The sequence below is a fragment of the Engraulis encrasicolus genome, chromosome 9, assembly GCF_034702125.1.
Source record: "Engraulis encrasicolus isolate BLACKSEA-1 chromosome 9, IST_EnEncr_1.0, whole genome shotgun sequence".
NCBI lineage: Eukaryota > Metazoa > Chordata > Actinopteri > Clupeiformes > Engraulidae > Engraulis > Engraulis encrasicolus.
Window position 1 is genome coordinate 43,366,060 of NC_085865.1, and position 27,634 is coordinate 43,393,693.

Genomic DNA, 27,634 nt, shown 5'->3' on the forward strand with positions numbered 1-27,634 from the left:
CAAGATTAAATACATGAAAAGAAAATGATGAGTTGTGACTACATATAAAAAAACAACCAGTCCTTGATTTGATCGCTATCCAAAATTATACACCGTTTAATACAGTTGCTACGATCTGTACTGTTCGTGACGCGAGTATAATGGGTTAAACTGGACCCTTCCAACAATCAGCGAAGGCTGAGACCCAGATTCCCTTTGTATCTTCAAGTGAGCGCAGTGAAGGTACTGCTAATTTTGTAGCACTTTTGCAGCAAACGGAGGCGTGCGTGTGAGGAGGCTCTCAGCGCAGGCTCCCCCACAAACAGTCCACAAAGGCCTACTGTACAGGTATATACAAAATAAAATGCTTTGGGTGCGTCAGGGATGGCGGGTTTGCTTTGGGGAACGGACAGAGAGAAGGGACGGTGGCGTTGCGCTACCGGTGGCTTGTGTATTTGTGTGTGTCAGGGATGTGGGGGTTGGTTTGGTTTGATGTTGGGGGACAGAGAAACAGGAGGGACGGTGACGTTCCGCTACCGGTGGCTCCCGTATTTGGCCGCCCAGTCCACTCGGCCGTGGATGGGCGGTGCGCGCGTGAGCAGGTTGGCAGAGTTCTTGCCCAGGGCAGAGTAGCTGCTGCCCTTCAACTGGGAGCGCTCCATCCTCTTCCTCCAGCCCTCGTAATCTGCGGACAACACCAGGGAACACTTTATTATATTGTTCATTTCTTCAATGTGTAATATGTTGACCACAGGGGTTCCCCAACTTTACTATGACAAGGTCCCCATTTACCGTTGGCCAGGCCCCCCCTGACACTGGCCGTGGCAGATTTTTTTCTGTGTTCCCGTCTTCACAACTATATAGAGTTGGTGCATTCCTAAACCCATTCAAGTACAACAAAAAATATCACGCCAATAAACATTATCAAGAAGAAAAGTTATGAGTCACAGTCCTCCATTATTCTACCCTTTTCATACAGTATCATTCTCAAACAGTGCATGCCGTGGACATATGGCTAAATCTCCTATAGACCTACAGTAGTCTAGATGTCCAAGGCAGTGGCCAAATGGGATTGTTTAGCTTATTAGATGCGTCCAGTATCTCTATAAGAGGGTATGTCCGTCTGAAACGCATTCTTTTAATTGTTCCCTCATGTGTCCACAAGGCGGCAGAGTTGACTTGGCCTGAAGCGAATGCGTTCAAGCCAAAACGTCTATGTTACCAAACCGGCAAGGTACGCAGCTGATTGCATTGTGAAACAACTGAGGGGGGCATTCCATTTTCGGCATTGTTATGCGTTTGGAAAGTGGGAGGCAATTTCGCTCTGTCTCCACAGCACGCCAGCAGCACTGTGAAGTGTGTCACTATGTTCACGGTCTTTACCCCCTGCCCATGAGGATGTGGAACGTGAGTAGGGGGGGGCGTTCACAGGTTATGAGGAGGCCAGGGGGGCTTTGGGGGAAAAAGGTTGGAACTGGCATAGACGGACGCATCTGTTGTCCGCCAGTCGGACTTGTTTTTGGTTAATTGTGGTTTACTCAACTTATTGAATGTATTCAATTTTTCATTTAGTTTTGCTATACTTTTCCTGCCAACCTGCTGTGGCACCCCACACGGCCCCTCAAGAGTCCCCCGCCCCCACTTTGAAAATCACTGATGTAATGTAATTACACTGTACATACCTAAATGTAAGCTTGTATGTAAGTGCATAATGTTAAACACTTTGTTCCACTGTACCTCATTAATGTAACGGGGACAGTCACACAAGAATTCGCCATGTGCTGTGCAAGGCTTAATTTCCTTAATTACAGATTACATTACATTTAGCAGATGCTTATGACCAGAGGGATTCCTTAGGAATCAATTATTTCTACTCAACCTAACATTGCCATCAATTCTTCCACATCAGTTGGATGTTTGTTGAAGGGCATCTGTGTTTTTAAGTTACATATCACATACGTTGTTGAAAGCACTATAAATGAGTGTGTTTAATATATTGAGTGTGTTACACTCTTCATGATCTAAGACAGTGCTTCTCAACATTTCTTTTGACAAGAAACTCCTTGGCCATATCATACGCCTGCCAACGTCCCCCTTCCACCCAACATCATAATGATTAAAGTGATGAAAACAGCACAGCCTAATAATAACAATCTTTACATGTGCTTTAAAACATAATTAGGCTACATATAAGTTTGTGTTCAAATGAAAAAGTCTGTTCTAGTAGATGCTTCATCATTCTGTCTCCTTCTCAAAACCTGTAGTGTTGGGTAGGGTGCGCAAAGCCAAAATCATTGTTTGCAGGTGTCAGACAAATGTGTCAGACAGTTGGAGGATTTAGGTCTGCACACTGCCAATACGCTCAAAAAAAACCCCCAAAAACTTTATATATAAAAAGCCCTTCTCAACACTCCCATAGGGCTCTCTAATGCCCCCTGGGGGGCTGTAGAGACCCCATTGAGAAACACCAATCTAAGGCATTTACCTTCATTGCTTTCTGTGAGAAAAGTGCTGGACACTGGCTTGGGTTTGGCATGCTTTGTTTTACCCGTTTTACTATCAGGAGCAGTAGAAAGGTCGACTGGAGAGAGAAGGAAAGCAGAGGAAATCCAGAGAGTGAGCGAACGAGAGAGGAGACAGAAGAAGGAAAAATGAGACAACAGTGACAAACACAAACTGAAAGAGGGAAAAAACAGAAATGCTAAGAGGTGGTTATGAGGAGATTTGAATGGAATAGGAAGAGCAACAGGATAGGAAGCAATAGATAGCAACTGAATGCCTTGAAAATTAGCCATTGTTCAAGGGGTAATGACAGATCTACTAGCTAATGTTAAATGCACTGTATAGTCCCATAACTGAAATCTTTTAGCTCTGTTGAGAGGAAAGCAGTGTGTTTGATATGGGAGGTGTGTGTGTGTGTGTGAGAGAGAGAGAGAGAGAGAGAGAGAGAGAGAGAGAGAGAGAGAGAGAGAGAGAGAGAGAGAGAGAGAGAGAGAGAGAGAGAGAGAGAGAGCGCTTTCCAATATGGCCTGTGCTTGTGGCCTCGCGTTTTGCTGATGCCTCATCTCCGTGGAGAAAACAAAGTTTCCACACTGTCAGCCTAGCCAAAACAACTTTTGGGAGACTGTTCTTCATTCTCCATCCCGATTGCAAATGATTGCAAGATATTGAATTAAAACGTCTGTCGTCGATGACATAATCACGAGGCCACAAGCAGGCAAGGGAGAACAGGAGTCGGCATATTAGAGAGAAGCCAGAGACTCACGCGCATGCTGTCCTCCTCCCAGGGGTGCCAGCTGGATCCTCTGTCCCACAGAGCCCACCTCTCTCTTCTGGAAGGAGGGGATGTAACCACCAGACAGGTTGTACGTTGTGCTAATGAAGTTCCCTGGAACAGAACACATTACGTGGACTGCTTTAGCAGGACACAAAACACATACCGTATATGCAGAGTTGTATAAAGTAGAAACCGAAGCACTCTTACGTAAGAGTAAGAGTAAGAGAGTAAGAGTAATTTATTTGTCACATACAACCCTAGCCTTCGGCTAGCTTGCAGTGAAATGACAGATGTAATTACAACACTAGTGGTATGATATTATACAAAGTTAAAACCATGTAACATCATACCACTCTGGTTCTCCTTTCATAGTATGTCTTGCATATGAAAGTTTTTCAGCATTGGACTCAAATACAAATGTGGAAACAAAAAACAAATCCTATAAGATCCCTCAGTCATTGTTTTTTGTATACCACTTTTTTTTTTGCAATCAGTAAGCAAACACGTTTAAAGCACTGGGGCATCATCAGCTAAAACACAAACCCCAAGATACTTAATTTAACTTAAGTTAAACCACAGAGAACAATTTGGATGATATTCCCCTCAGTTTAGATCCCTCCTTTAGAAAATTCATACTGTCCTTAAAATGTATGTCTAATGTAACCTCGCCATATTTGACACTGTGAGACCTGGGTGTGTGTGTGGGGAGGGTCACATTTTGTGAGTGTGGTTTTCCATCCACGCACTGTGGAAGCAGTCGAGAGTCTTCATTCACCACCAGTACCTATTAATGACTCATTTAAGCATCAGTAGACTTCTTAAGGTGATTCGTGGACTCGAAAACAGGCTTTTAATAAACAGCAAGATTTAGTGAACATACAGAAAGCTCAACTTGTTTATTTGGACATGTAACATCTAATGACGTTGAAGATGGACTTTTGCTACATGTTTCCATGTGGAACGACTTTAGTCTATCATACAATACAGTGATTTCATGGCATTTACAAAACACTGTACTTTTAGTGACAAATAATCCTCTCTAATATAATTCTGTCCATTGCATTCAGGTTAGTCTGATCTCCTGGCGGTGTCTAGCGGTGCAGAGCTGAGCAGAAGGATAACTTAATAAGGAAAATCCAACTGTAGAACCTTATGTACAGTTGCAATTAAGAGTTACCAGAGGAAACCATGTCACTCATGCTAGAGTGCCAAGCCAACCGTATGTATTGGTCTGTTTTACTGCAGTTGCTGCTTTACTGCCAGTTGAGTTGAAGCTAACTTGTGAGCCGATAGAATTCTTTTTGGGAAGTTGGAGGCATTTCACCTTTAATCCAATAGGTTGTTCCTCAAGCTACGAAAACGGGACAGTTGCTTATACCTTGACCAGCCTGGACTACTGCCTATGACCTGAATTAATGAGGATACCCAAAGAGACAGATTACCTCTGAGGAGTGTGTTTCTCTTATCAACCCATAGGGGGAGATCACATCTAGGCAAATCCAGAGCTACAGAAGGCTTTGTGCAAGGCTTCGCACCATCACATACAGTCGTAGTGATTTTTTAATGTGGAAGAGCGTATCTTCTGGGCCACCAATCATATGCGCTATTACACTCATAGGCAGCATAAGATATGAGTGACGGTGTGATGAACACCACAACTTACTACTCTAGACAGCTACAAGACATTCAAATCAGCGTTCTTGGGTAGCATTCATGTACCTTCCAGCTGCTCAAGGAGTGCTCTCTCTTTTGCTTTTCTCTTTCGCTCGGACGATTTATAGACACCCTCCTCTGCTAAGAGGGGCCGGAACAAACATCAGCACAGAATGATAGGTGAGGAAAATACAAGCAGAAAAGGAAAGAAAAGACAATGGATTAATCGTTCATATTACAGCATACCCGTTTTGGAGACCAAGAGACCAAGATTTTTAAGCAATTGCCATGGTACGGAATACAATAGATGGATAGAGAAGCACTCATCAGATTTCTTTTTGCTTTTTTAATCGCCTCACTAACATTTCGGGCTTGCACCCTTCTTCAGTGTAAAATGGCGATTTGAGTTCATTTATTGACAAAGTTAAGCAACCAGTGAAGAGCATTAGACTACATGGTGTTGAGCACGCTTCCTGATCCTTCAACGGAATATAATAGTACATCTGCCTGAAAACGTGGAGTATCCAGCAAAAAAAGGTAGTGTATGGTTTATAATTTGTAATAGACTAAAAACATTTCGACAGACATGGTTGTCTGACATCCGATCTCGTTGGTCAACAAGTGATGAATTACAATATTAGCAATGCTAGTCTAGCATCCCTTATGTGAGAGCTATCAAAAGGTACAGATAATCCCCTCTTTTCCACAGAGCCAAAGAGACGTGTCCAGTCAAAACAACGGACACCGGTCAGTAAAAGTGGACATCCTCTAAACCCTAGGCAGACAATGACCATTAGAGCCCAAACTCTCCCTCACTAGCCATCTTAAATAGGGACACCTGAGCTTCGGCTACGTACAAGTGCCAATCCTGCATGCTTGTCTGTCTGTTGAACAAAGAAAAGCGCTGTGCGAACGGCGAAGGGTTAATATCTGTGTCGGTCACATCACGAGGGGCCCACATGAATAATAGAAGAAGGGGACAGTCAGTGGCCAGCAGTACCATGATGCCACTTAAGATCATTCAGACCAGTGGCTTTGTGTAGGACTGGCACGTCAGATTAGAGGCGAATTAGGGAAATTAGGACTTCGACCGAGTGGAACGGATCGTGTTTTAGTTAAACTCGGCGGACTGGGGAGCGAGCGCCAGCTGGTGGGTGGGTATACAGGGAAGCTGATATGGGGCAAAGGGGTCAGTTGTCCTGGGCCCAGGGAGAGAGGGGTCCCAGAAATGGATCCTCATTACATTGTATGTATTGGGTGGGGGGGGCGGGGGCCCTATCAAAATGACTGTCCTGGGCCCAGCCAAATCTATGAGCAGGCCTGGGTTGCTGTGTGGGGCAGCCTTGGCCCAATGGTTAGGGAGGTCGTCTTGAGATCAAAGGGTTGCAGGTTCGAATCCCACCCTGACCTGCCAACACCTAAGACTGAAGTGACCTTGAGCAAGGCACCTAACCCCACATTGCTCAAGGGACTGCAACCAATACACTGTAAAATAACTGTAAGTCATTTTGAAAATGGATGGTAATGCGTGAGTAGGTATCTTGACTGGCATGGGTATAATGTCACGTACGTGTAATGTAATATAATGTAATGTAAACATGATATGGGTGTGTTGGAAAAGCTTTACGGCTGACCAACCTGGGTTGACTCGCGTAATAGAGGCTCCGGGGCCAAGGGTGGCCAGCGGCTTATTCAAGAGGTTCATGGTGCTGTCTAGAGGGTCTTTGCTTGCCTCTTTGTCACTCAGTGCAGACGAGTTCTTGCTGATCAAGCCTGTAAGATCACAAGAAGATCAAAAAATTGAGGAAAATCCAGTTATGCCATTGCTACGGTAAGGTAGAAGATCCTGGAAGAAAAAAAAAACAGTTTGAGCAAGCTACAGTTTGAAAGAACATATTTTAAAAGTCAAACTCCAGCCATACCCCCAGCCAAAGACATCCAAAGCCAAGGAACAAACAGTACTTGAGTTTGGTATATATAAAATTAAATCTTTCACTAACAAGGTTTATGGACCGAACGTGGTATGGAATTTAAGTACCGGTAATCGGTTGTCATTAGGGTGTGAAGAGGATGTTAGCAAGCAACATACTAAAAAGTGTTCCAGTGAAACATATCCCACCCTACCTTTAAGTCAAAAGGTGTGTCAGTCCATGTGTGGCAATGTGTGTGTCAGTGCCTGGGAGGTATCCTGTCTGGTGTAAGTAGTGCTGCCATGTACAGCATTGTAACAGTGTGTCAGTACCTGGGAGGTATCTGGACTGGCGCAGGTACTGTTGTTATACCGTATGGTAATGTGTGCGTGTGTGTGCGTGTGTGCGTGTGTGCGCGTACCTGGGAGGTATCTTGACTGGCGCAGGTAGTGTTGCCTGGCAGAGGAGGAGTTCTGTGCCGCCACGTCCGGCTGGTTCACTTTAATGTTGCTAGGCAACTTGGTCACAGTGCTGAACGTGTACAGGGCTTTCTGCTCCTTGGCCCTGCGAGTGTTTGGGAGAGGACAAACAAAAGGGTTTTTTTACAATGAAGCATTTACTGTGTGTGGTGGCCATGGCAAGGATCACTTTTACAACGGTGTCCAAGCAAGGAAGAGTGAAGAGAATGTCAGTTATTCAGTTACGGCAAACTAATAAATAGACGGGTCGAGAGAGGCAGAAATTCTGGGTTGAGGAAGTAAAAGTAAAAGTCTTGCCACATTATTTGTTCCAGTCAGAACACTGAACCTACTGATCCGTACAGTAGAGGAAATAATGAGTGAAACCAGCAGTGTTGAGAGAATAGGCAGAATAATATGGCAGGACTTTTAGGCCAGGGATTTGTTTGCGGTGTGACTTAAATTAGTGCATTAACTGCACATACTTGCAAAGGAGTTATCAGAGCGCTACGCATAATACTGGAGGTATCATGTAGGGGGCAGATAGCCAATGGGGCTCTCATGAATATTTTGCATCTTTGTTTGATTTTACTGCAACCTCATCATGGAAGTTCACCCTTCACAGGTCAATATTGCATTGTACTGTACGCACACATTTGAGTACCTTACGTCCTTAATTTCCCACTGGGATCAATTAAGTTACTCTATTACTCTTTACCACGCATTTTGAAACAAGCGTGTCCCCGGCCTTAGTTTCTCAAACTGGTGCGCTGCTTTCTGGGTGTCGAGGAACTCAGGGGCACTCAAGGTTGGAATTTTAATACAGGGTACTATAATTATTTATTGTACAATATATTTACATCTTACAATATTTAATATTAAGTTTAACCATGTGTGCTCTCACAAGCACAGGATTAACACCAGTTCCAATGGCAATGCAAACCCAAATCAGGAGCCCATGTGAAATATTTATGCAATTTTTTAATTTGATTTAATCTGATTAGTGCATGCTGTTTTCAAAAAAGTGACTTGGTCAAGACTATGCATGTTTATTCACGGATTAATTTTGCAAAATATAATTTCAACACTGACGACACTGACAGTTCAATTAGCCTTATTCACGTCACGTCAGACACCTTCAATTCAATGCATTTCAAGCAGGAAAAGTAGCGTCCGGTAGCATAGACATAAACTTAACACGCACCGTTTGCTATGGAAACGTATAGTCGTTTTCCTGCTTCGCTTCAAAAACGGAACTTGTCTGTCTTCACAGTGAAAAAGGGTAATTGGATCAGTACAATTGGAAAATCAATATGCGGGTCAATGATGTTTGAGTAGCAGCACACGGCAGGGTGGTGTAATGCCACCAGTAGCTAATGCTATCATTGTACGTTTTTTTGTCAGTGGATTATCTCAGATGCATATTAATTGCAGTACCAATTAATTTATGGACATTAGCTGTTGTTGTACCACCTGACGTCTAAGCACAAAGAAGCATCATTGACCCATGCCAGCTTTTCCTAAGAACTCCACAAATAAGAGCTCCTTGAAAGATGCCCACTCACGGCCCTACCGCAGCCTAGCGGTAGGGCACTAGGTATTATACCGGCGAACTGGGTTCGATTCCGGCCTGGGTCATTTGCTAGTACTTCCCCGTCTCTCTCTCTCTCCCCCCACTCGTTTCCTGTCCCTCTGTCACTGTCCTATCATAAATAAAGCACAAAGCCCCCCACACACACACACTCACACACGGCCACTCACGGTGGGGTGTTGGAGTCCTTGCTGGTCTTGTCCTCCTCAGGGCCGATGCTGGGCTTCTTGGAGCTGGACGCTGCTGAGTCCGAGTGCTCCGACTCCGACCAGCTGTCTGAGGGCTTGGACATGCCCTGGCCCCACCGCCTCCGCCCGCTCTTCACTCCCACACCGCTGTTCTCAGACCCACTCAGGGAAGACTTCTGTAGGGTGGGAAAAGGACAGCACAGGGGATACACAGATGAAGGTGAGGAAGCAGAGCAGAGCAGAGCAGAGACTAGGATTCCGGTGTTGGGCCTATCTCAGGTTTCACATCAAACCATACATTCAAAATTATCCATTAACTCATAACTAAGTCAAGTTTTCATGCAAGGCTTCCTGTTCCCTTTCAACTCTAAAACACACTTCACACCAAATATGCACCAAATATCTGTCGAAGATGATCGTCTATCAAACCATCTATTGAAAATGATTTAGTAACAATTAAGACAACAAAACGCAGGTGAACGAGGGGTGGTTCATTTTACCTGCGTTTTGTTCAACTCTTCTTTACCTAGCCTGCCCCTTGCTCAGCCACACCAAGTAAGCACAACAAAACTACATGTTACATAGTGTTGCTTTAGCATGATGCACGTTCAAAAACAACAAACCCAGCCCTCTGATCTGACCTTTGGGAGTCCCTGTGCCCGCTCGTGCCGGTGGGCGTCTGTGTGGGTGTCTGTCTGGGGGACGTTCTGAGGTAGCGGCTGCAGGGGCTGGTGGTAGGCGTGCCGGCCCGCTTGCTTCGTGGAGGCCTTCAGCACCGGCTCCGAGGCCGACTGGATGTCCGAAGGAGGCTTGGAGGCCTGGACCTTCCTGATGTCGGAGCTGAGAGGTCGGGGACCCAGCAGCTGGCCCACTTGGAAGTAGGGGTACCGCAGAGCCTGGAGCAGGGGGATAGGGGGTCAGCAGAGTAGGCCTACCGCTCTTAAGATGACACTACTTAACCCATTGATGCCTAAAGCACCTGCAAAAATAGGCCTGCTGAATGCCTAAGCCCTTTTTGGGAAAAGTTGCCCTCAGCCTATAAAAACCTTAATACGCAGCCTCAGCCTCTGAAGCCCATAAAAACATGAAATAAGTTGAATTTAAACCCCCATCTTGCATTAGAATGTGTTCATTCAGTACCAACATTTTTAATAAAAAACATCTCCAATCTCATGAGCCTGAATGCTGCGTCATGCAGCTCCAGGCACCAAAGGTCAATGTTGTGCAACACAACATCCAGCATCAATGGGTTAACCTAAGGGTACCGCTGTATCTGGAATAGGGACATAGGGGATCTAGACAAGTAGGCCCATAGCTCTTAAAATGACACATACGACACTTAACCCAGGGCTAATGCCTAGAATAGGGACATGGGGGATCAAGACAATTTGACCCATAGCTCTTGAACTTAACCCAACACTTAACCTTTTTTTCCAACCTTTAAGTAGGTCTAATGTTTCATTGTTTTGTTTCTTGTTGTTCATCGATTTCTAACAGGGTGAGTGGGACCTCTGAATTCACTTTGCCATGGGATATAACCACACAAGCAACTGGAGGAGTGGACCATAGTTTCCGATGAGCAAAGATTCAGCTACAACTTGTAGCATGGCCGAAGACAAAAACTACTTGCCATTTCTGGGACAGACACACACAGTCAGTGTGGGACTCGTTTCTTTCTATATTGGCCATGTATTTCCAACATCCAAGTAAAGTGCACAAGTACTCAAACGGATGGAAAAGATCACGGCATGTATGTGTGAAGGTCCTGCAATTACCTGGGCATGTTTCCACCTGTGCACTGCAAAGGTGATTTGACTAATTAACACACTGAGCTGTCAGGAGAGCTGTGCTAATTTTATTCAGTTGGTTTATTCAATGGCTATCAGTTATAGGTATACAACTTTATATATAGCCTAGAACACATCTGGGATCTTGCACCTCTGCTTGGAAAGCATGGTAATTAGAAATCAATAATTTTCCAAACACTTCATTAGAGAATAGAACTCGTGAAAACTAGTGGATCGGTGTTGTGACCCATTCCTTGTGTTTCATGACTGCCGCTTGAGAAATCGCTGTTAATGTTTAATCACAATAGATTAATACTTAAAGACCTCTGCAAAGGTTTACTATGGAGGTGATGAAAGCTACAAAGCCAAACCACAAAATACTACTACCACAACACGGCACAGTATCAGCAGTGAACCTGCATGCGCAAGTATGACAGGGAAAGGTTTAAAAACAAGACCTTTTTTTAAAAGATTGTTGAGAAAGTGGTCACTGCTTGACCGACAGAGTAAGTGCAGACTAAGTATCAGGGTGAAAGCTAAGCGCATTGGACTGAGACATGGTGTAACAGAGGGCTTAAATGACCAGCGTCAGAGATAAACACTGAGGTTCCCCATCCTCATCAGCTTTTAACCCTCCCGCCCCGTATCACAAAACAAGTTTCCATCCCACTTTTACAAATCACATTTGGACTCTCGCAGTCTACAGTAAGTCCTGTTTCTAAAGTACAGTACACCAACAAAGGCTTTAACACTGTCACATTTGTCAGGCCTGGTGACTGATGAAAGCATGGTAATAATCAGGCCTGTACAGGTACAGCGTATTGTATTTGTACCGAACCGAACAGACCTGTACCGAACCGAACAGTGCTGTACCGAAAGGTAGAGCTAGAGTGACTGGCTACTCTGTTCATGTTTTCACATTATACTGCCACTACATGCAGTGGCTCATGCAGAACGCTGAGAGAGAATGCAAGAAAAAACAGGTGTAGAGGCTTGTTCTTTACTATTTCTTACACTGATGAAATCTTAGACATAAAGTAGCAGTTTGAATGTATTTTCCTTTTATGTATACTGTACCGAAAATGAACCGAGCCGTGACCCCAAAACCGAGGTACGTACCGAACTGTGATTTTTGTATACCGTTACACCCCTAGTAATAATCAATACCATGATGTGGGCATCATCTGAACGTCCATTCAAAACTGTTTTTTAAAATATCATCCTGGCTGTCAACACTTCCATGTTACATAACCTTTCTGTGTTTTTGCCACTACATGTGCACATTTCCCACGAGCCGAATGTTTCAAGGAAGTGCATTACTAATGCAATCTCTTCTGAGGTTTTCCAATCATTCACACACATCAAACTAGCCACAGCGGCGGTGGTAGCGGTTATGCAACCACTTTAATTTAACCCCAACGGAGGACGGGCAGAGTGGCAAGGTGGGTGGTGGAGGGTGGCAAGGTGGTAGTGAACGTGCCATGCGTTGGCAGTGCCATCTGTGCCAGCCTGAGCTTGCTCTCGCCCACACTGCCTGTTCAGAGCTCTGCACTGAATGCCACCTTAGTGTGTCTGCCCAACCTGCCTTTTCTACATCTGTATATTGGTTTGAGGTTTACAGTAGTAAACAGGACTAGTACCCATATCATGTAACTATATCATGTAACATGGTAATGACTTGTTTGGTTCTCGTTTCCTTTCATAAAGCTACAGTCAGTTCAATCTAAATATTGTCTGTGGGATTGTTGAAGTTGAAGACGAAGTTCCTCTATCTATGCAAGTAGTGTAGCAGCTAGGAACTGACCTGTGGTGTGGTGGGCAAGAGATTAACCTGTGCTGCTGTGGGCATCTTCTTGGGGACAAGGGACTAGTCTACACGGTGGTGGACCTGTTCTTGAAGGGGTCAGGAACTAACCAGTGGTGTAATAGTGCCAGACCCAATCCAAACTGGTAGGAGATCGCTGCCATTATCATCCGACTTCAATTTGTTTATGTGAGAGTAGTGCGAGTTGCTCCCACTTCACTAGTTTGAGGTTCCACTTCGACTGGCGTTCCAGAGAATTTTCCGTAGTTGGATGTTGGATAAGTGCGATCTCCTACTGGTTTGGATTGGCTCTGGAATGTACCATAAGAGCAAGGAACTAATGTGAGCTGCAGTGGGTCAGGAACTAACCTGAGCTGCATTAGGTCAGGAACCAACGTGAGCTGCAGTGGGTCAGGAACTAACCTGAGCTGCATTAGGTCAGGAACTAACCTGAGCGGCGGTGGGCCTCTTTTTGGAGGGGCCAGGAACTAACCTGTGGTGTAACAGCGAGGGACTAATGTGAGCTGCAGTGGGTCAGGAACTAACCTGAGCTGCATTAGGTCAGGAACTAATGTGAGCTGCAATGGGTCAGGAACTAACCTGAGCAGCGGTGGGCCTCTTCTTGGGATCCCACATCAGCATGTCCTTCATGAGGGCGATGGCCTCGTTACTGGCGTTGGGGATGAGCGTCTTCAGGGGCGTCGGCACACACTGCGGGAAACGGAAGTTCATCGCAGACGCCAGCTGATACCCTTCCGGCCAATCGGACTGCAAGACAAAGACATACAGTAGTGTTTGTCGTGACTGCATTTATGACTATTTATAACGTACAACAGCGGTTCCCAACGTAGGGGCCACCCCCCAACCCCCCCCCCCCCAAGGGGGCATCACCAAACATCCACAGGGGGTGGCAAAGCCTTCTTGATTTTAAAGGGTTTAATCATTTTAATGTAATTAATTTGTTAAACAAATGAGAAGACATTTGATTCATATATGGACAAAACAACAAAATGGGGCATGTAGGCTATCACTTGGCCAGAGTTTAGTCTGTGAGACAGAGAGTATGTCAAAGATTTTTTGAATTCTAATGTTGCTACATGGTATATTTCTGAATGAAATCACTATTCTGTGGCACACATCAACAGTCTGTTTTTTTCCATTGGAGATTGCGGTCAAGTATCAGCCGTGTCCTACTTCCAAAAGGAACCACAGCTGGCAGACAGGCGATCCTGGGAAAGTTCCAGCAACCTGAGCAACCCATCACACCTCCGTGGATTACTGGGTGCCAGTTGAGTTCAGTTCAGTTGAACGGTCAGGCCTGGTGGCGCCAGATCAGACCTGGTGAATCGGAACAGGTCTTATCTTACCAAGAGAGACTGAGCTACTTCTAATCGACCATACCCAGAGATGACCAGAACACCCTACAAAGTTTAGACGTTTTGAATCACCTGTGTCTTCCTCAGAGGACTTTAAGGCCCTACACACACAAGCCAAAGTGTGGCGCAACGCTCTGCCGTTGTTTGATTCGACTATTGTCTCTACAACCCTGACATCTGCACCGTTGTGCGGGGTTGTATAGAAAACGTTGTCAAAACGCCAAAGCCTCCGTCACTTTGTGCAACAACAAAAAAAACCTTCTAGAAGTTAGACTGTTCCAGTCATTATCGCTGGGTCTAGTCAATGAGAAGTAGTCCAGTCTGTCTTGATCCTGCTGTCCTCGACCATGAGAACCACAGGGGCTGAGGCGCAGACATCCTTTTTCTTAGATCTTTCTTAGGTAACTTTTTGAGAAATTGGATCAGAAGTAGGGGTGGGCATAGATTAGATTTTTTTTAATCTAGATTAATCTCACTGTAATTATGAAATTAATCTAGATTAATCTAGATTAATCTATATCAAAATGGCTCATTCAGAATAGGCACGCTAGCGAAATAATGACGAAAAAAAACCTAAGGGGTTTCTTAAGATGGCGCATTAGACCACAGCTCATCTCTTTTTTCCAAAATGCATCTCATCATCAAAAAAATGGTTGATTATTTGGTGATGAAAAACAAAATCACTGCAATATTTGAAAAGTGTTTTGAATATGTTAGGAAGCATTTACAGTCATAATATACTGACATTTCAAAATGAACAGTGCTATAAATTGTAGAGGCAAATAGGCCTACAGATACATCTATCAAACATTTAGACTATTTAAACAAAATGACCTCAACAATTCAGCATTTCTAATGGGCAGAGAGAGAGAGAGAGAGAGAGAGAGAGAGAGAGAGAGAGAGAGAGAGAGAGAGAGAGAGAGAGAGAGAGAGAGAGAATCTGCCACTGACTGTTAAAAAGGGCAGCGGCTCCTTTAGAGAGGGAGGAGCTGACCAGCAGATACAGCAAAGTCAGAGCCAGGCTACTAGATTTCTAAAGCTAGTTCTAGACCCTAAAGCACTGGCCCACATCGATTTGGCCTAAACCTGACAGTTGTTCTCTGCGTTAGAATGCCAGCGGAGTTACAACTCTAAATGAATTCAGTTTGCAAAAAGAAAAAGTCAAGCGTGACGACCGCAAGTTTGGCTATACCAAGCGCAACAACCGCGAGGTGTATTACCGTCTGACATGAGTCGATCATAACACAAACATTCAGCGAGAGTAGATATTGGCAGTTTCAGTTTGACAATCTTCAAAATGTATATCACACGGAATGTTTTGCAATTATGGCACAGGCAAGATTTCTGGAACAGGACTGTTGTTTGTGTTCCATGCAATGCGTGAGGAAATGTAGGCTATCGGGCTGGTACACAATGTCTGCTTCACCTCAAACAATAACGTCTCTCTAGTCTACCACTTATGAAAAAGCACTAAAACAACACCTACCATGGCAGAGAGATTAATGTTTACAGCATGCAAACACTGTTCATATTTAGTAGGTCTGCTCTGCTGAGCAACAGGTGGAGAGGCGAAGTGACTGGAGGGCAGTCTGAAAGCGTCTGTCAATCGAACGCTATGGTGAAGCGCATCCCCAAACCCCAAATCCATATTTTGAGAATAGATTAACGTGCGATATTTTCTTTGTCGCGCGACAAGAGTCTCACATTATCGCAGCACGTTAACGCCGATAACGGCCCACCACTAATCAGAAGTAAACACATTGCCTTAGACATGTTACTGAAAAATTAGGAGCCAACCATGTTGTTGCCCAGCAACGTTGCCCAAAAAGTTGCCCTGTGTGTCATCATCTTTAAGGTATCTTACCTTCTTCACAGTGCCCAGGACCTGGCAGATCTTGAAGATCTCGTCCACCTAGAAGTAGAGTAGAGTAACTTTATTAATCCAAAGGGAAATTAAGGTGTCGAGCAGAAAACATAAATACACAGAAAATACTATACATTGCAAGACATATTTGCCATATAGCACAGACTTGCATGAATTCAGCGATTAGCAAATCACACACACCCAAAGACACACACAGACACACCTCGCTGTTTCCGGGGAAAAGTGGCCGCAGGGTATAGAGTTCGGCCATGATGCAGCCCACGGCCCACATGTCGATCGGGGAGCTATAGACCGACGAGCGCAGCAGCACCTCAGGGGCGCGGTACCTAGTACGGTGGGGGACGAGGGACAAGGGATGCACACAGTTAGGCTGCACATGTTATTGAAGGATTTTTACCCCATTCCATCAGAATTTAACATGTTACTGGATCATACATGGAAGGTGTGTTTTTTTGAAGATTTTCATTGTATGTTATTGAATGGGTTTTTATGTCATGTAAATTTTCACACTTTATTCAAGTATTATTACAGTCTTTGGAAAGTCCCAAATAAACTTGATGAGATCCTAATAAACCTGTTAAGTTTTAAGCAACATTAGACTAGTCAGATCTAAACAACTGAACTGAGCAGCAATACGTTATCACGTTATATAAAAAAGTGTAAAAGTGCCCATCAGTGTCATTCATTAGACAGGCCTGAACTCCAGAACTATATTCTGCCCACCCTGAGTATCAAAACCAATATTTACCCTTGCAGCCCACTAAAACACTGTAAAATTGAAGTACACTGTCTCTTTAAAGTGATATGACCAGTGAGAGTCAGTATCTCATCAGTGTCCCATTACCATCTCGTGGACACGTAGTCTGTGTACGGGGGACGGGATCGAATCTCCCTGGCCAGGCCAAAATCTGCTATTTTCACCAGTTCTGGGCCCATGCACAGCAGGTTTTCTGGTTTCATGTCTCGGTGGAAGAACCCTGAGGCGTGCCAACAAAGAAAAGAAAGACATTGTAAAACATCTGAATGCTGCACACACAACAAACAAATGCACTCAAATACTCGACTAACTTCGAGAAGAATATTAGAGTGTTACAGCAAAAGATTAAAGAACATCAAGAAATTAGTTGATTTAGTAAAAACAGTGCACAACTTTGAAACAAAGTAGTAATAGAAAGAAAGCATAGGCAAAGCAAGTGGCTTACCATGCTTGTGTACAAAAGCTAAGCCAGAGATTACTTGAAACATGATGTTCCTGATCTCGTGTTCAGTGAACATCTTATTTTCTCTGCGATGCCGAAAGACAGATCAACCAAAAGAGAGGAAGGAAAGAGGAAAGCGGAAAAAAGGGGGGGAAAGGAGAAGAAAAGTGAGGATAAAAAGAAAAGACCACAAGTAATCTATAGGACATACAGGTATGTGAATATGGTCAAGTGTGCCCTTTTAGATAAACCATAGTTCCATTGCATAAAGTATTCATACTCCCCCTGTCTATACAGAGTGCATAACTTTAGTTGTTTGCTCAGTGAGAGACTGAGTACTATACTCTATACTCAAGGCACACTTGACATTTCCACATGTCATTCCACTTTTACCAAACAACTGGGCATGGAGAGGAGAGGGAAGGTAAAGTGCCCAAAGCGTCTAAATTTGAATTTATATTCGCTAGAAAAAAATCCATAGATTGTTAATATTTGTGTTTGTATCTGTGATTGTAGGGTGAGAGTTAAAATTCCATGCTCGGTTGTTAAGGCTTTTCAGACATGCATGCATCGATCCTGGTGGATAAACCTACCATGCTTATGGATAAATGATAACCCCTGCAATATCTGAAAGGTTATGTTTCTGATGACTGACTCTGGGAACAACTTGTTTCTGAAAATGGAGAATCGGTACAGTGCAGCATAGATAAATAAAGGCTTTCATACTTTTAAAAAACATTTATATTCATATTTATATCTTGAAAAACATAACTTGCAAACTGGCGTTCATATTGGATTTAGAATGAAAACATACGCTTCATTGTCTGGATAAGATGAAATAGTTGACAAAGTATAAAGTAGTACATTATAATTGCTTTTTGATGTCAACATTTTATTTGTCAACAATATTAACCTAAATGGACATGACAATCTATTTCTTTTTACTATATCAGATCCAGAACATGTATGCTCTGTAGATTCCATAGAGTAGTGTAGCTACTAGTACAATACATCTAATTCTACAGTACGAGCGAATGAAAATCAAATCAGCAGTAAATAGTTGTGTATGGCATGCCTACAGCCACACAGTTCTTGTTGTATGCAAAATAGTACAATTCATTGGTTTAATCTGTATTTAATATTCCATGGACATTTTTGCATTTCATTTTATCCATAGTTGCCTACTATTTAATTAGTTACTATTTCCACAACTATTTAAATGACACTGTCTGCATGACACTCTGGTCAAATACACATGGTCATACTCACGACACAGACACAAACGGACCGTTTTATGTTTTATGTGCTCTAACAGCAGAGTAGGCGTGCGTGTAACAGGATTAGCGGCGTACCTGTCTTTCATTAGCTGATAGAGATTCTCCTTCATGTACTCAAAGACGAAGTACAAGTGGTCATTCTCACGGATCACCTCCTTCAGCTTCACAACATTGGCATGATTCAGTTTCTTTAGAGACTGCAAAGGGCAAAGACAAAGAACATGTCACCACCACCACAGTCAGGCCTTACCGTGTACCTTTGCAACATACAAAGAGGTCATTTCATGTGAAATCCGACACTTTGGGACCCGACCGACCTGGATTTCAATACAACTTAAGGCTCTTTTCCACTGCCAGTTTTCTGTTAGGCAAAAAGTGGCGACCAAGTCGTGCTGTGTCGAGCTGTAGGCCTACCAGTGAAGCGGCAGTGGAAAAGAGCCTTACGTGTGCCTTTTCAGTGGCAAGGTAGAACCCCAGAACTGCATTTGCATAAAACTGGGACTAATATTGATTTCATGTGAAATTACCCAAAGGGGAACGGTTGTCAGGTTGGTTCTACTTATACTTAAATGTGCAAACTTTAGCTGATACTGTACATTCGTGTGTAAACAATATTATAACTGTATACTGTATGTTTTGTGCAACCAAGTATATAACTGAACCAACTGAGCTTCAATTCAAGAAATTGAATTACCTGAGTCCTAACCAGCTGTTAGACTAACATTGGTCTACTATACTCCTCACACAGTTCAAGCAACATATAAAACAACATGAAGTTGGTGTGGCGCACCTTGACTTCTCTCAGGTTCATGCATTCCTCCCAGGAATAGAACTTCCTCTTCATCCTGTAATGGAGGAGAGTACAGGTGGTCAAACAATGGGCCCAGGTTATGTCTCCATGGTTTCATCACCACAACAACCCATTCAAGTCAGACAGGCACTGAGTGTTGCTAGCTGCATGGACACATAAAACTGTCCATCCATCTTGAATTTACCACCCAGATAACTCTGAAATATCTCCTTTCTGTGAACCATTAGTACACGCCATGACCCATACCAAGGGCCATTACCTATTTAAAAAGAATGGCACAAAACAAATGGGCCAACTTCACAAAATGGGCAAAAAGTAGAGATCAACAAGGAATTTCTGGTAGGTTTTCAGATACAGTTGTATTTTGTAAATGTTTTCAAAAAGAGTTATTGGGTTAAAAAAAGAAGAAGTATTCAATTGCTGCATTAATTCACTTACTCACTCATGCACGCATTCACACAAAATGAATTTTATTGTGCTTGATCCAGCCAAAGCCGATATTATATAGTCGTGTGTGCAATACCGTATACAGTACAATGACAGCTGCTAAAGCTGGGATGCTGCGAGCGCAACCCAAACCAGTCATGCATCTGACACTGCTACTGTGTGTGTGTGTGGAATTATGTAATGGATAGTGGCACACACACAGACAGACACACGCGCGCACACACACACACACACACACACACACACACACACACACACACACACACACACACACACACACACACACACACACACTTGTCCATATTGTACATCGGTTGATGTGGCAGCAGCGAAGCAACTCAACACGCCGCACTTTCACTCCTTTCCCCGTCACTGGGCTATCGCTTTGCATGGTAACGGGCCCCCGCTCCTACACACCGCTCTGTACGGTACGGTACGGTACGGCCAGGGAGCCTGCACAGAGCCATGCATCCATTATTCAACCCCGCACGCCACACTGTGAGTCCACACCGCACCGCTGAAAGAGCAGGACGTGTAAGCTCACCTGCCCTACCGCCTCCCTCTCCTCCTACTCCTCCACTGAAAGACTCAGACCAGACGTGCTTAAAAAAAGGGCTGGAAGCCTCTGACCTCGCTAATTTGGTCTAATACGCTCTCTCTCGCTCTCGCTCTTGACTTTTACGAGCCAGACGGTTAGGACTGTGGGGTTAGGCCTACTGTGAGTGGGCGTTTTCCAAGCTCTGGTTATTTATGGTACGTTGGGAACACACACACACTAAGATGGCCTGACTGTCTGTCTGTCTGGCGCTGAGGCACTCAGTTTCTTACTTGGCCCTTTCCTTTTTTAAACTCAAGAATATAAGCTTATTCAACGTTCCATGATTAATCATTTACACAGCATCAAGTATCGCTGCACATTCTGACACATAACATGACGTATAATGGCAATTGTAACGTCCCTGTCGTAGCATTCAGTGAACTCATACAAAAGACCTAGTGAACTCATACAAAAGACCTTTTTACAGGATGTTAGCTCATAGCTTGGTGGACACCAGTTCACTGCATATTCTGACACATTATAGAATAATATATCCTTTGATGAAACAATAATGTAACAGTTATAGTCACAGTCAATGCATTTTGTGAGCACAGTAAGTGATACTGCACTATATAAATATACATATTGCATTGTATTGTATGAAATATCAATATATAATATTATGTTACTGTTATTGCACTTTGCAAGGTCACTCACATTCTTACAGGTTATAGCATACAATATCCCTTGATATTGTTGTAATATATTGTTGTATATTTTGTTGAAATGTTGAAATAATTACATAAACCCTGTTATTTTTTGTACCAGTTTTGCTACCAGTTCAGTGCATATTCTGACCCTATATTATGAGATATCCTTAGAGATAATAACGCTGTAATGTAACTGTTATTGCATCTAGTGAGTCACCAAGTTTGCCACACATTCTGACAAGTTATGACAGGAAATATCTTTTGAAATAGTGTAGATACATTATCACTGATAGTAACACTGTATTTTCACTGTTATTGCATGTAGTGCATGAAATATCCTTTGATGTCAGGGCTAGACTGGTAATCTGGCATACAGGGCATTTTCCAGGTGAGCCGACAGTCCTCAGGGGCCGATGCTGTAGATTTTTGTCTTTTTTGTTGTTGTTTTTTTCCGCAGACTGGCTCCCAATTTAGATGGGGTAGCTCATTGGACCATTTTTATATCTTTACATCTTTAGATAATGGACTAACAGCTAATCATATCATAAAAAACCTGGTGGGCTATGTCAGGGCTGGTCTGAGCCAAAAATGCCTGCACCATTTTTCAGTCCCAGTCCAGTCCTGTTTGATGTAATAACAATTACATAACCTGTGTTATTGTATTTAATGAGCTGGCAGTCATACCTCTTGATGGCCACCAGCTCCCCCGACTCGTTGCTCTTGCCCATGAGCACGCTCCCGTAGGTGCCATCTCCCAGTTGCTTCAGCGTGGTGTAGCGGTTCATCCTTCAGGCGGCATTCAGGACTAAGGTCTCGCTTTCGTTTTCTTTCTTCCGCTTTCTCTCTCTCTCTGTATCCGTCTCGTCAAAAACGAGCTGGGCTCTGTCTCTGTTTCTCAGGCAGCCTTGGCTGATTTGTAGTTTGTTGCAGCTGAGCAGCTCACTTGCATTCACCTGGCGACTGTCTCATTTCTAAATTCTTGCCAAACAGGTCAGCAATGTCCGCAGTACTCTCCAACCAGGTACCTGCCGGGGGAAACAGTGCAAGTGTTACCACATGATTATTTAACAATTAGGAGAAATAGAATAGTCCCCAAAGGCTGTACCATGTGACTGTGGGTTGTTGATGTGTTGTTGACGCATCTTACGCACGGGCACACCACTGCTGACTACATCAGCTCCAGTGGGAATCGTTTGCTACTCCGCTACGTCAGTGTAAGGTAGAGAGAGAGAGAGAGAGAGAGAGAGGGAAAGAGAGAAAGAGAGAGGGGGAAGAGGCCATCTTGTGGGTCTTGGCCTTTGGCCCCATGAGAGGACATGGATTAGTGAGTTCCTGAGAGGGGCGGGGGCCAGGCAGAGGTGAGGCAAAGCTCAAGTAGATGAGTCAGCCAAGCCAAGCACTGCTTGGCAAACAGGTGCATTAGATCGGCATTGGGGAATAGGAGGGGGAATAGGAGCTTATGGTCTTACATCACTACCCACAGTAGGCTACTGTACGTGTCATGCTTTGGAATCACAAACAAGCTTCTCTCAATCTCTCTGATGGGTGATTATTAGAATTAAATGCAACACGGTCATGTGCACGCTCGCTTTCATGTGCTTCTGAGAAATGGCCTAAGAAGAAATGACTCGTTTGAAATTTTCTTGACCATGACACGATGGCGCTCAATGGACCCACAGTGTCATTTTGGATTGACAGAGTTGTTTATCTTAACGAACCATAACGTTACAATTGAAAAAATGCTGCCGATAAATTATTACACGTGGACTTACAAGTCAAAAGTAAACAGGGAAATATTGACTGTATCTAGATTTCAACAGTCTTCTTTTGCACCCAATGAAATTGCCACACCACAGCACAACACCAAAGCAATAACGACAAAAGTGAGCGCCCTTTGCAGCTCGTCTTCGCTAGCATTAAGCTTGACCACTGTGTAATCTCTTGGAGAGGTTATTAAGGCGATTTAAAGATGCCTCCCGGCCAAAGAGTATTAACAAGTGCCTCAAGGTCGCCAGAGAAGCGCAAAACGCATAGGCCAGGAAAAACACTGTCTGCCTCCATTAATCAGACGTCACAAGTTATTTTGCAATGAGGCAGGTCACCTTTTTGACATTTCGTAATGGTGTGTAAAGCTAAACACACAATTGTGTTTATTTCCTATACGCTCGTCGTTCTTAATTAACCTACAGTTGCCATTCACTGCACTCTCGTTACGCACACACTAACAACATTCAAATTAACCCCACTGCCCAGGCTTAGCCTTGGTCAGACAAAAATGTTACCAAATTCGAAATTATTGCCATTGTTGACAATCGAGGATTAGTTTAAACTGCTCCGTGTTTCCCAGGTAGGTAGGTAGCCTACGCGTTGTTGTGCATGACAACATCTGACAAGAACTAGCCTCAGTTCAGCTAAACCATTAGCATGGTGCGTTCACTCTCGTGGTGCTACCATTTCAGACGTCTTAAACACACAACATTACACTACAGATTTCGGAGGTCCCAAAAGACATTGTTAGAGGTGGCTATGGAAAGGCGAACGCAATAACTAGCTCCCTCTGTGATAAATAGCGCCCCTGACCAGTTAGCTGTCCTGTCCAGTGATACAGTTGTGGGTTGGAGAGGTATTTTGATCTGCCTTCCTTTAAATTGTCGACTTACCTCGACATATCCTTCGTAAATCAGCCAAGTAGAAAAACCCACATCTGTATGTAGTAATTGAAAACGTGACAGCGAGTTCTGCCCACGATGCTTATTTCTGCTGCGAGAGAGGTGTGTACATGCTGCTCCCTGGCAACGCTGACTCCAACACAGAGCAACGGGAACGCTGCCAGCTTATGGTATTTAAAGCCGCAATGAGTTATGGGAATTGAAGTTTATGTCCATTTCATGGAGCCTTGCAGGTAGCCCCACAAACAGATTAACCTGGGTAGCCCTTTCTTGACTTTGAGTTATGCATAATTGCCTAGTTATGGGGCCTGAAGCTTCAGAGAAGAAAATCAACAGCATTTTCATCGGCTATGGCTGATTTTTTGATAGCCAAAGCATTACCATGAAACAGGGATGTGAAACTCAGGCCCATGGGCCAACTTTGGCCCGCGGAGCCATTCTATTTTGTCAGCGATTTCAATTGTGTATTACAGTTGTCCCACATACATCATTAATATAACATATGACTCAAAGTCAAAGGCAAAATGTTGTGTATCATAAGATTTATGAATGGGTCCACACTGTGCACATAGGCCTATACTCGAAATAGTCTAGGCCTCTATACGACAATAGGCTGTGTAGACCTATAGCCTACAGTAGCCTAAGGGAATGTCTTATATGCCTAGCGTAAGCGTGTATACTGTATGCAAAATTTCAGTCCATTTTTTTAATAAATAATGAATTCCGCCCGCAACTTCATCTCAGATTTTGTTTTTGTCCCGCTGTGAATTTGAGTTTGACACCCCTGCCATAAAATAACCTATCTGTCCCAATGATGTAGCCAGCCTGTGCCTACCCATTTGGACCATAATTCTACATCAGGTAGGGCATTATTTAGTATCTTACCAGTAACTCACATCATTATCCTCAAATCCACCCAATATCATTTTACAGAAGACACTATAGCAAATGGGCTTCCAAACAATATCCTACAACCCTACTGCATCACGCATTCATTATCCTTTTTACAACACTGAGCTATTCATGAATGTAAAAATTGTTGAATGTTAAAATGGCTAACTGGCCTCTGTGGAGAATGGTTCAGGGCACCCATTTAGGCCTACGGTATTTGCAATACCATATTTGCCCAACAGGTGGAAGAATAACTCAACAATAGTGCAAACCCCACCAAACATTTAGAATGGTTATTGACAAATGAAACATTTAGAATGGTTATTGACAAATGAAGACACTGGTGCTTCAGTAACTTTTATTATGCAAATCAGGTAAACAAGAGCAAGCATGCATTAGCCTTTTCCAGGGCCTAATTCCAAGTGGATTGCATTTTTTTTTTTTAATCATAGGCCTTATGACTGAAGTGTAGGCCTATGAAAATGCACCAGGTTGCATTCATGCACATAAAAAATGATCATGAAAATATGAATACAAAATGCAAAGTGTGCCTCTTATTAGTCCAAATATCTGATCTTTGGGTTTAACCATTCTTACAGTTCAACATATTGCAAGCCTATACATTTTTAGTTGGCCCTAGGCTACTTGTCAGATGAGTGTGAGATGAAAGCCTTCCGTCTGCTTTCGTCCTTTGCTGATGTCAGTGAATTCCAGCCTCTCAGCTTAAATGTACTGTTTGCTTTTGCAACAGATCTATAGCCAGTTTGCTTAACTTGCAAAGTGAGGATAGAGCAGCTACCCAAGGTCACCTCTTAGTGCACAAACAGTTGATAGAAGATCAGGAGCAGCATAGACAAGCATGTGCTCTAATGCAAATTATGACGAAAGTACTGTATATGGTTGTGTAGGTCTTAAGACTTAAAAGGATAAGTATCAAACTATCATTTGCTTTGAAATGTTCAAGATGCAAGCACATCAAAGATGACAATCTCTGTAAAAGCTTCGGTACACTGGGCTGTAACTTCGTTGGGATCTGGAGACATTCTTCAGTAGGCCTACCATTTAAATATTCTGGCTCAGTGATTTTCTAAATTTGGGCCGGGGCCTACTGGTGGGCCCTGGTGATGCAACAGATGGGCTGCGAGAGATCCTAAAAATATGTCCTCAATTTTTAAAATGTGATTTTAATTACTGTAAAGTGCAAACATGATTGCAAAAAAGGGAAACATTATAAAACAAACCAATTGAATATTATTAGAGTATCATTGATCAGTTAAATTTTAAATTGTCTCTTTTTTTAAGTGTGCTAATAGTAGTATTAGTGGGTCTGGTGGGCAGCATATTTTTTTAACCTTTCATAGTGGGCCCTCGTATTCTGAAGTTTGGTAATGGCTGTTCTAGCTTATATTTTAGCTCATTGGAAAATTGGGGAAATGGGCTTGGGACCTCAAAAATCACATCAGAGATGACCATGACTGTCATCTAGTCACCTAACAATATACAATGTAATCTTGTAATAAATATGCTACAAGGTTTTAATAATTGGCATGGATAATAATAATAATAATAATAATAATAATAATAATAGTAATGATAATAGTAATGATAATAATAATGATAATAGTAATAATAACAATAATAATAATCATCATCATCATCATAATCATAATCATAATCATAACCATGATCATAATCATAATAATAATGTGCTTACAATGTAATCACATTCCTACTTTGTAATCTACTTTATATTTATAGCAGAGATGACATCTCCTGCTCCAGCGCGTGTTCTGAGAGAGTGTTCAGACAGGCCTGTTGACATGCACTTTGTATGGTGGCGTACGGATCTGCTGAAGTGGCACTCAGTGCTCCCCGTCTGGTGCTCCCTTTCTTTATCAGACACATGAAAAGCAGACGAGAGAGCCGCCAAGAACAAAATGGACAGTCCTTACTCCACACACACACACACACACACACACACACACACACACACACACACACACACACACACACACACACACACACACACACACACACACACACACACACACACACACACACAAACGCCAATGCTGAGTAATTCATTTCAGAGGACACCAGTGCCATCTCCCAAAGTAACGTCCACAGCCACAGAAGTGGCAGCACTTTCCTGATTGATGTCCGCGGTCCCCCGCCACAGCCTTGGGTGCTTCACAGGTCTCTCAGACACAAAGGCGGCGGTGCTCAGGTGCACCCAAACACAAGTCACCCCCTAAGTGCTGAGACAGGGCCCTCATGCCCAACTGAGGCCCCATGCAATGACTTGACATTCACTCTCACTCTCTCTCTCTCTCTCTCTCTCTCTCTCTCTCTCTCTCTCTCTCTCTCTCTCTCTCTCTCTCTCTCTCTCTGTCTCTCAGGACATTTTGTCATAATAGTCCTGAGATTGGTTATGTGAACGTTTTTTGTTTTGTTTTGTTTTCGTACAAATGTTCTGGAATATTAGCAGCCGGAGGTAAATGAGGCGTTCTGTTTAATGGAGGCTCTGGAAGGTTAAAGGAACTGGTTAATGAGAACATTGCCCTAGAGAAAAGCTGTTGGGGCTTTGTGTGGTGCTGTCTTCTGCGAAACACGATTGACCTATTACTGTATATGGACACGTGGCATGCCATTCCACCATGTTTTGGGGTATACTGTACGCACTGTACCAGTTCTAGAGATGTGAACATTTTCAGGTCAAGATTTCTTTCAGTCTTTACAAAAGAAAATGTAATTTTTTGAAGGGGGGGCAGGCAGGCAGCGCTTTTGTCTAGAGTTTATTGTGAAAGGATAACATGGATTTTTTTTTCATTCAACATTTCCCTCAAGAAGATGACAGAGGATGTGAAAAGAAGGCTTTCAAAATATGGGCTATATATCCAGCCCCTTTTGTCTCCCTCCTATGACTAAAGGTCTGACTGCCTGTGCGCCACATTGAGCGAATATTAAATTACTTAAATGCAGGATTAATCAGTGCTGGGATCGTCTCCGTCGGGCCTCCAAATGCTTCTTTGACCTGCATGCATGGGACGCAAGCTGCTAAAATAAATGATAAAATAAAAGGAAGAGGAGACTCGCACATTTTAATCTGTTTTGACTTGATGCTAGGGCAAGCCATCCATCACAGTGGGGAAAAAAGTTCAACATGATTTGGTTTGCATTGGTT

At 43.3% G+C, this 27,634-nt stretch overlaps 1 protein-coding gene across 5 annotated transcripts; it reads right to left on the reverse strand.

Annotated features, from left to right (window-relative positions):
* Positions 1 to 80: 80 nt before the first annotated feature.
* Positions 81 to 23,687, reverse strand: mak (male germ cell-associated kinase). 5 transcript variants are annotated; one of them, XM_063207196.1, is made up of 16 exons: positions 23,551 to 23,687; positions 21,575 to 21,915; positions 19,175 to 19,229; positions 18,460 to 18,581; positions 17,111 to 17,193; positions 16,753 to 16,885; positions 16,111 to 16,234; positions 15,888 to 15,935; positions 13,248 to 13,415; positions 9,698 to 9,952; positions 9,039 to 9,232; positions 7,241 to 7,383; positions 6,548 to 6,682; positions 3,245 to 3,367; positions 2,465 to 2,560; positions 81 to 664 (listed from the first exon to the last, which is right to left on the reverse strand). In XM_063207196.1, exons 2-16 carry the CDS (start codon positions 21,673 to 21,675, stop codon positions 513 to 515), a joined length of 1,932 nt encoding a protein of 643 aa, XP_063063266.1. In that variant the 5' UTR covers positions 21,676 to 21,915; positions 23,551 to 23,687; the 3' UTR covers positions 81 to 512. The 5 variants fall into 5 exon arrangements, with proteins under 5 accessions (XP_063063266.1, XP_063063267.1, XP_063063268.1 ...); XM_063207197.1 differs by lacking the exon at positions 17,111 to 17,193 and adding an exon at positions 17,701 to 17,780; XM_063207198.1 differs by lacking the exon at positions 2,465 to 2,560.
* Positions 23,688 to 27,634: the final 3,947 nt, after the last annotated feature.

Bases quoted from the DNA above. Each gene is read 5' to 3' on its own strand.
- mak (XM_063207196.1), bottom strand. From the start codon at position 21,675: ATGAACCGCTACACCACGCTGAAGCAACTGGGAGATGGCACCTACGGG. The intron at 13,416-15,887 runs GTAAGATACCTT...TTTGTCTTGCAG, and splicing joins TCCTGGGCACTGTGAAGAAG to TCCGATTGGCCGGAAGGGTA. The intron at 6,683-7,240 runs GTACGCGCACAC...GTGATCTTACAG, and splicing joins CCAGTCAAGATACCTCCCAG to GCTTGATCAGCAAGAACTCG.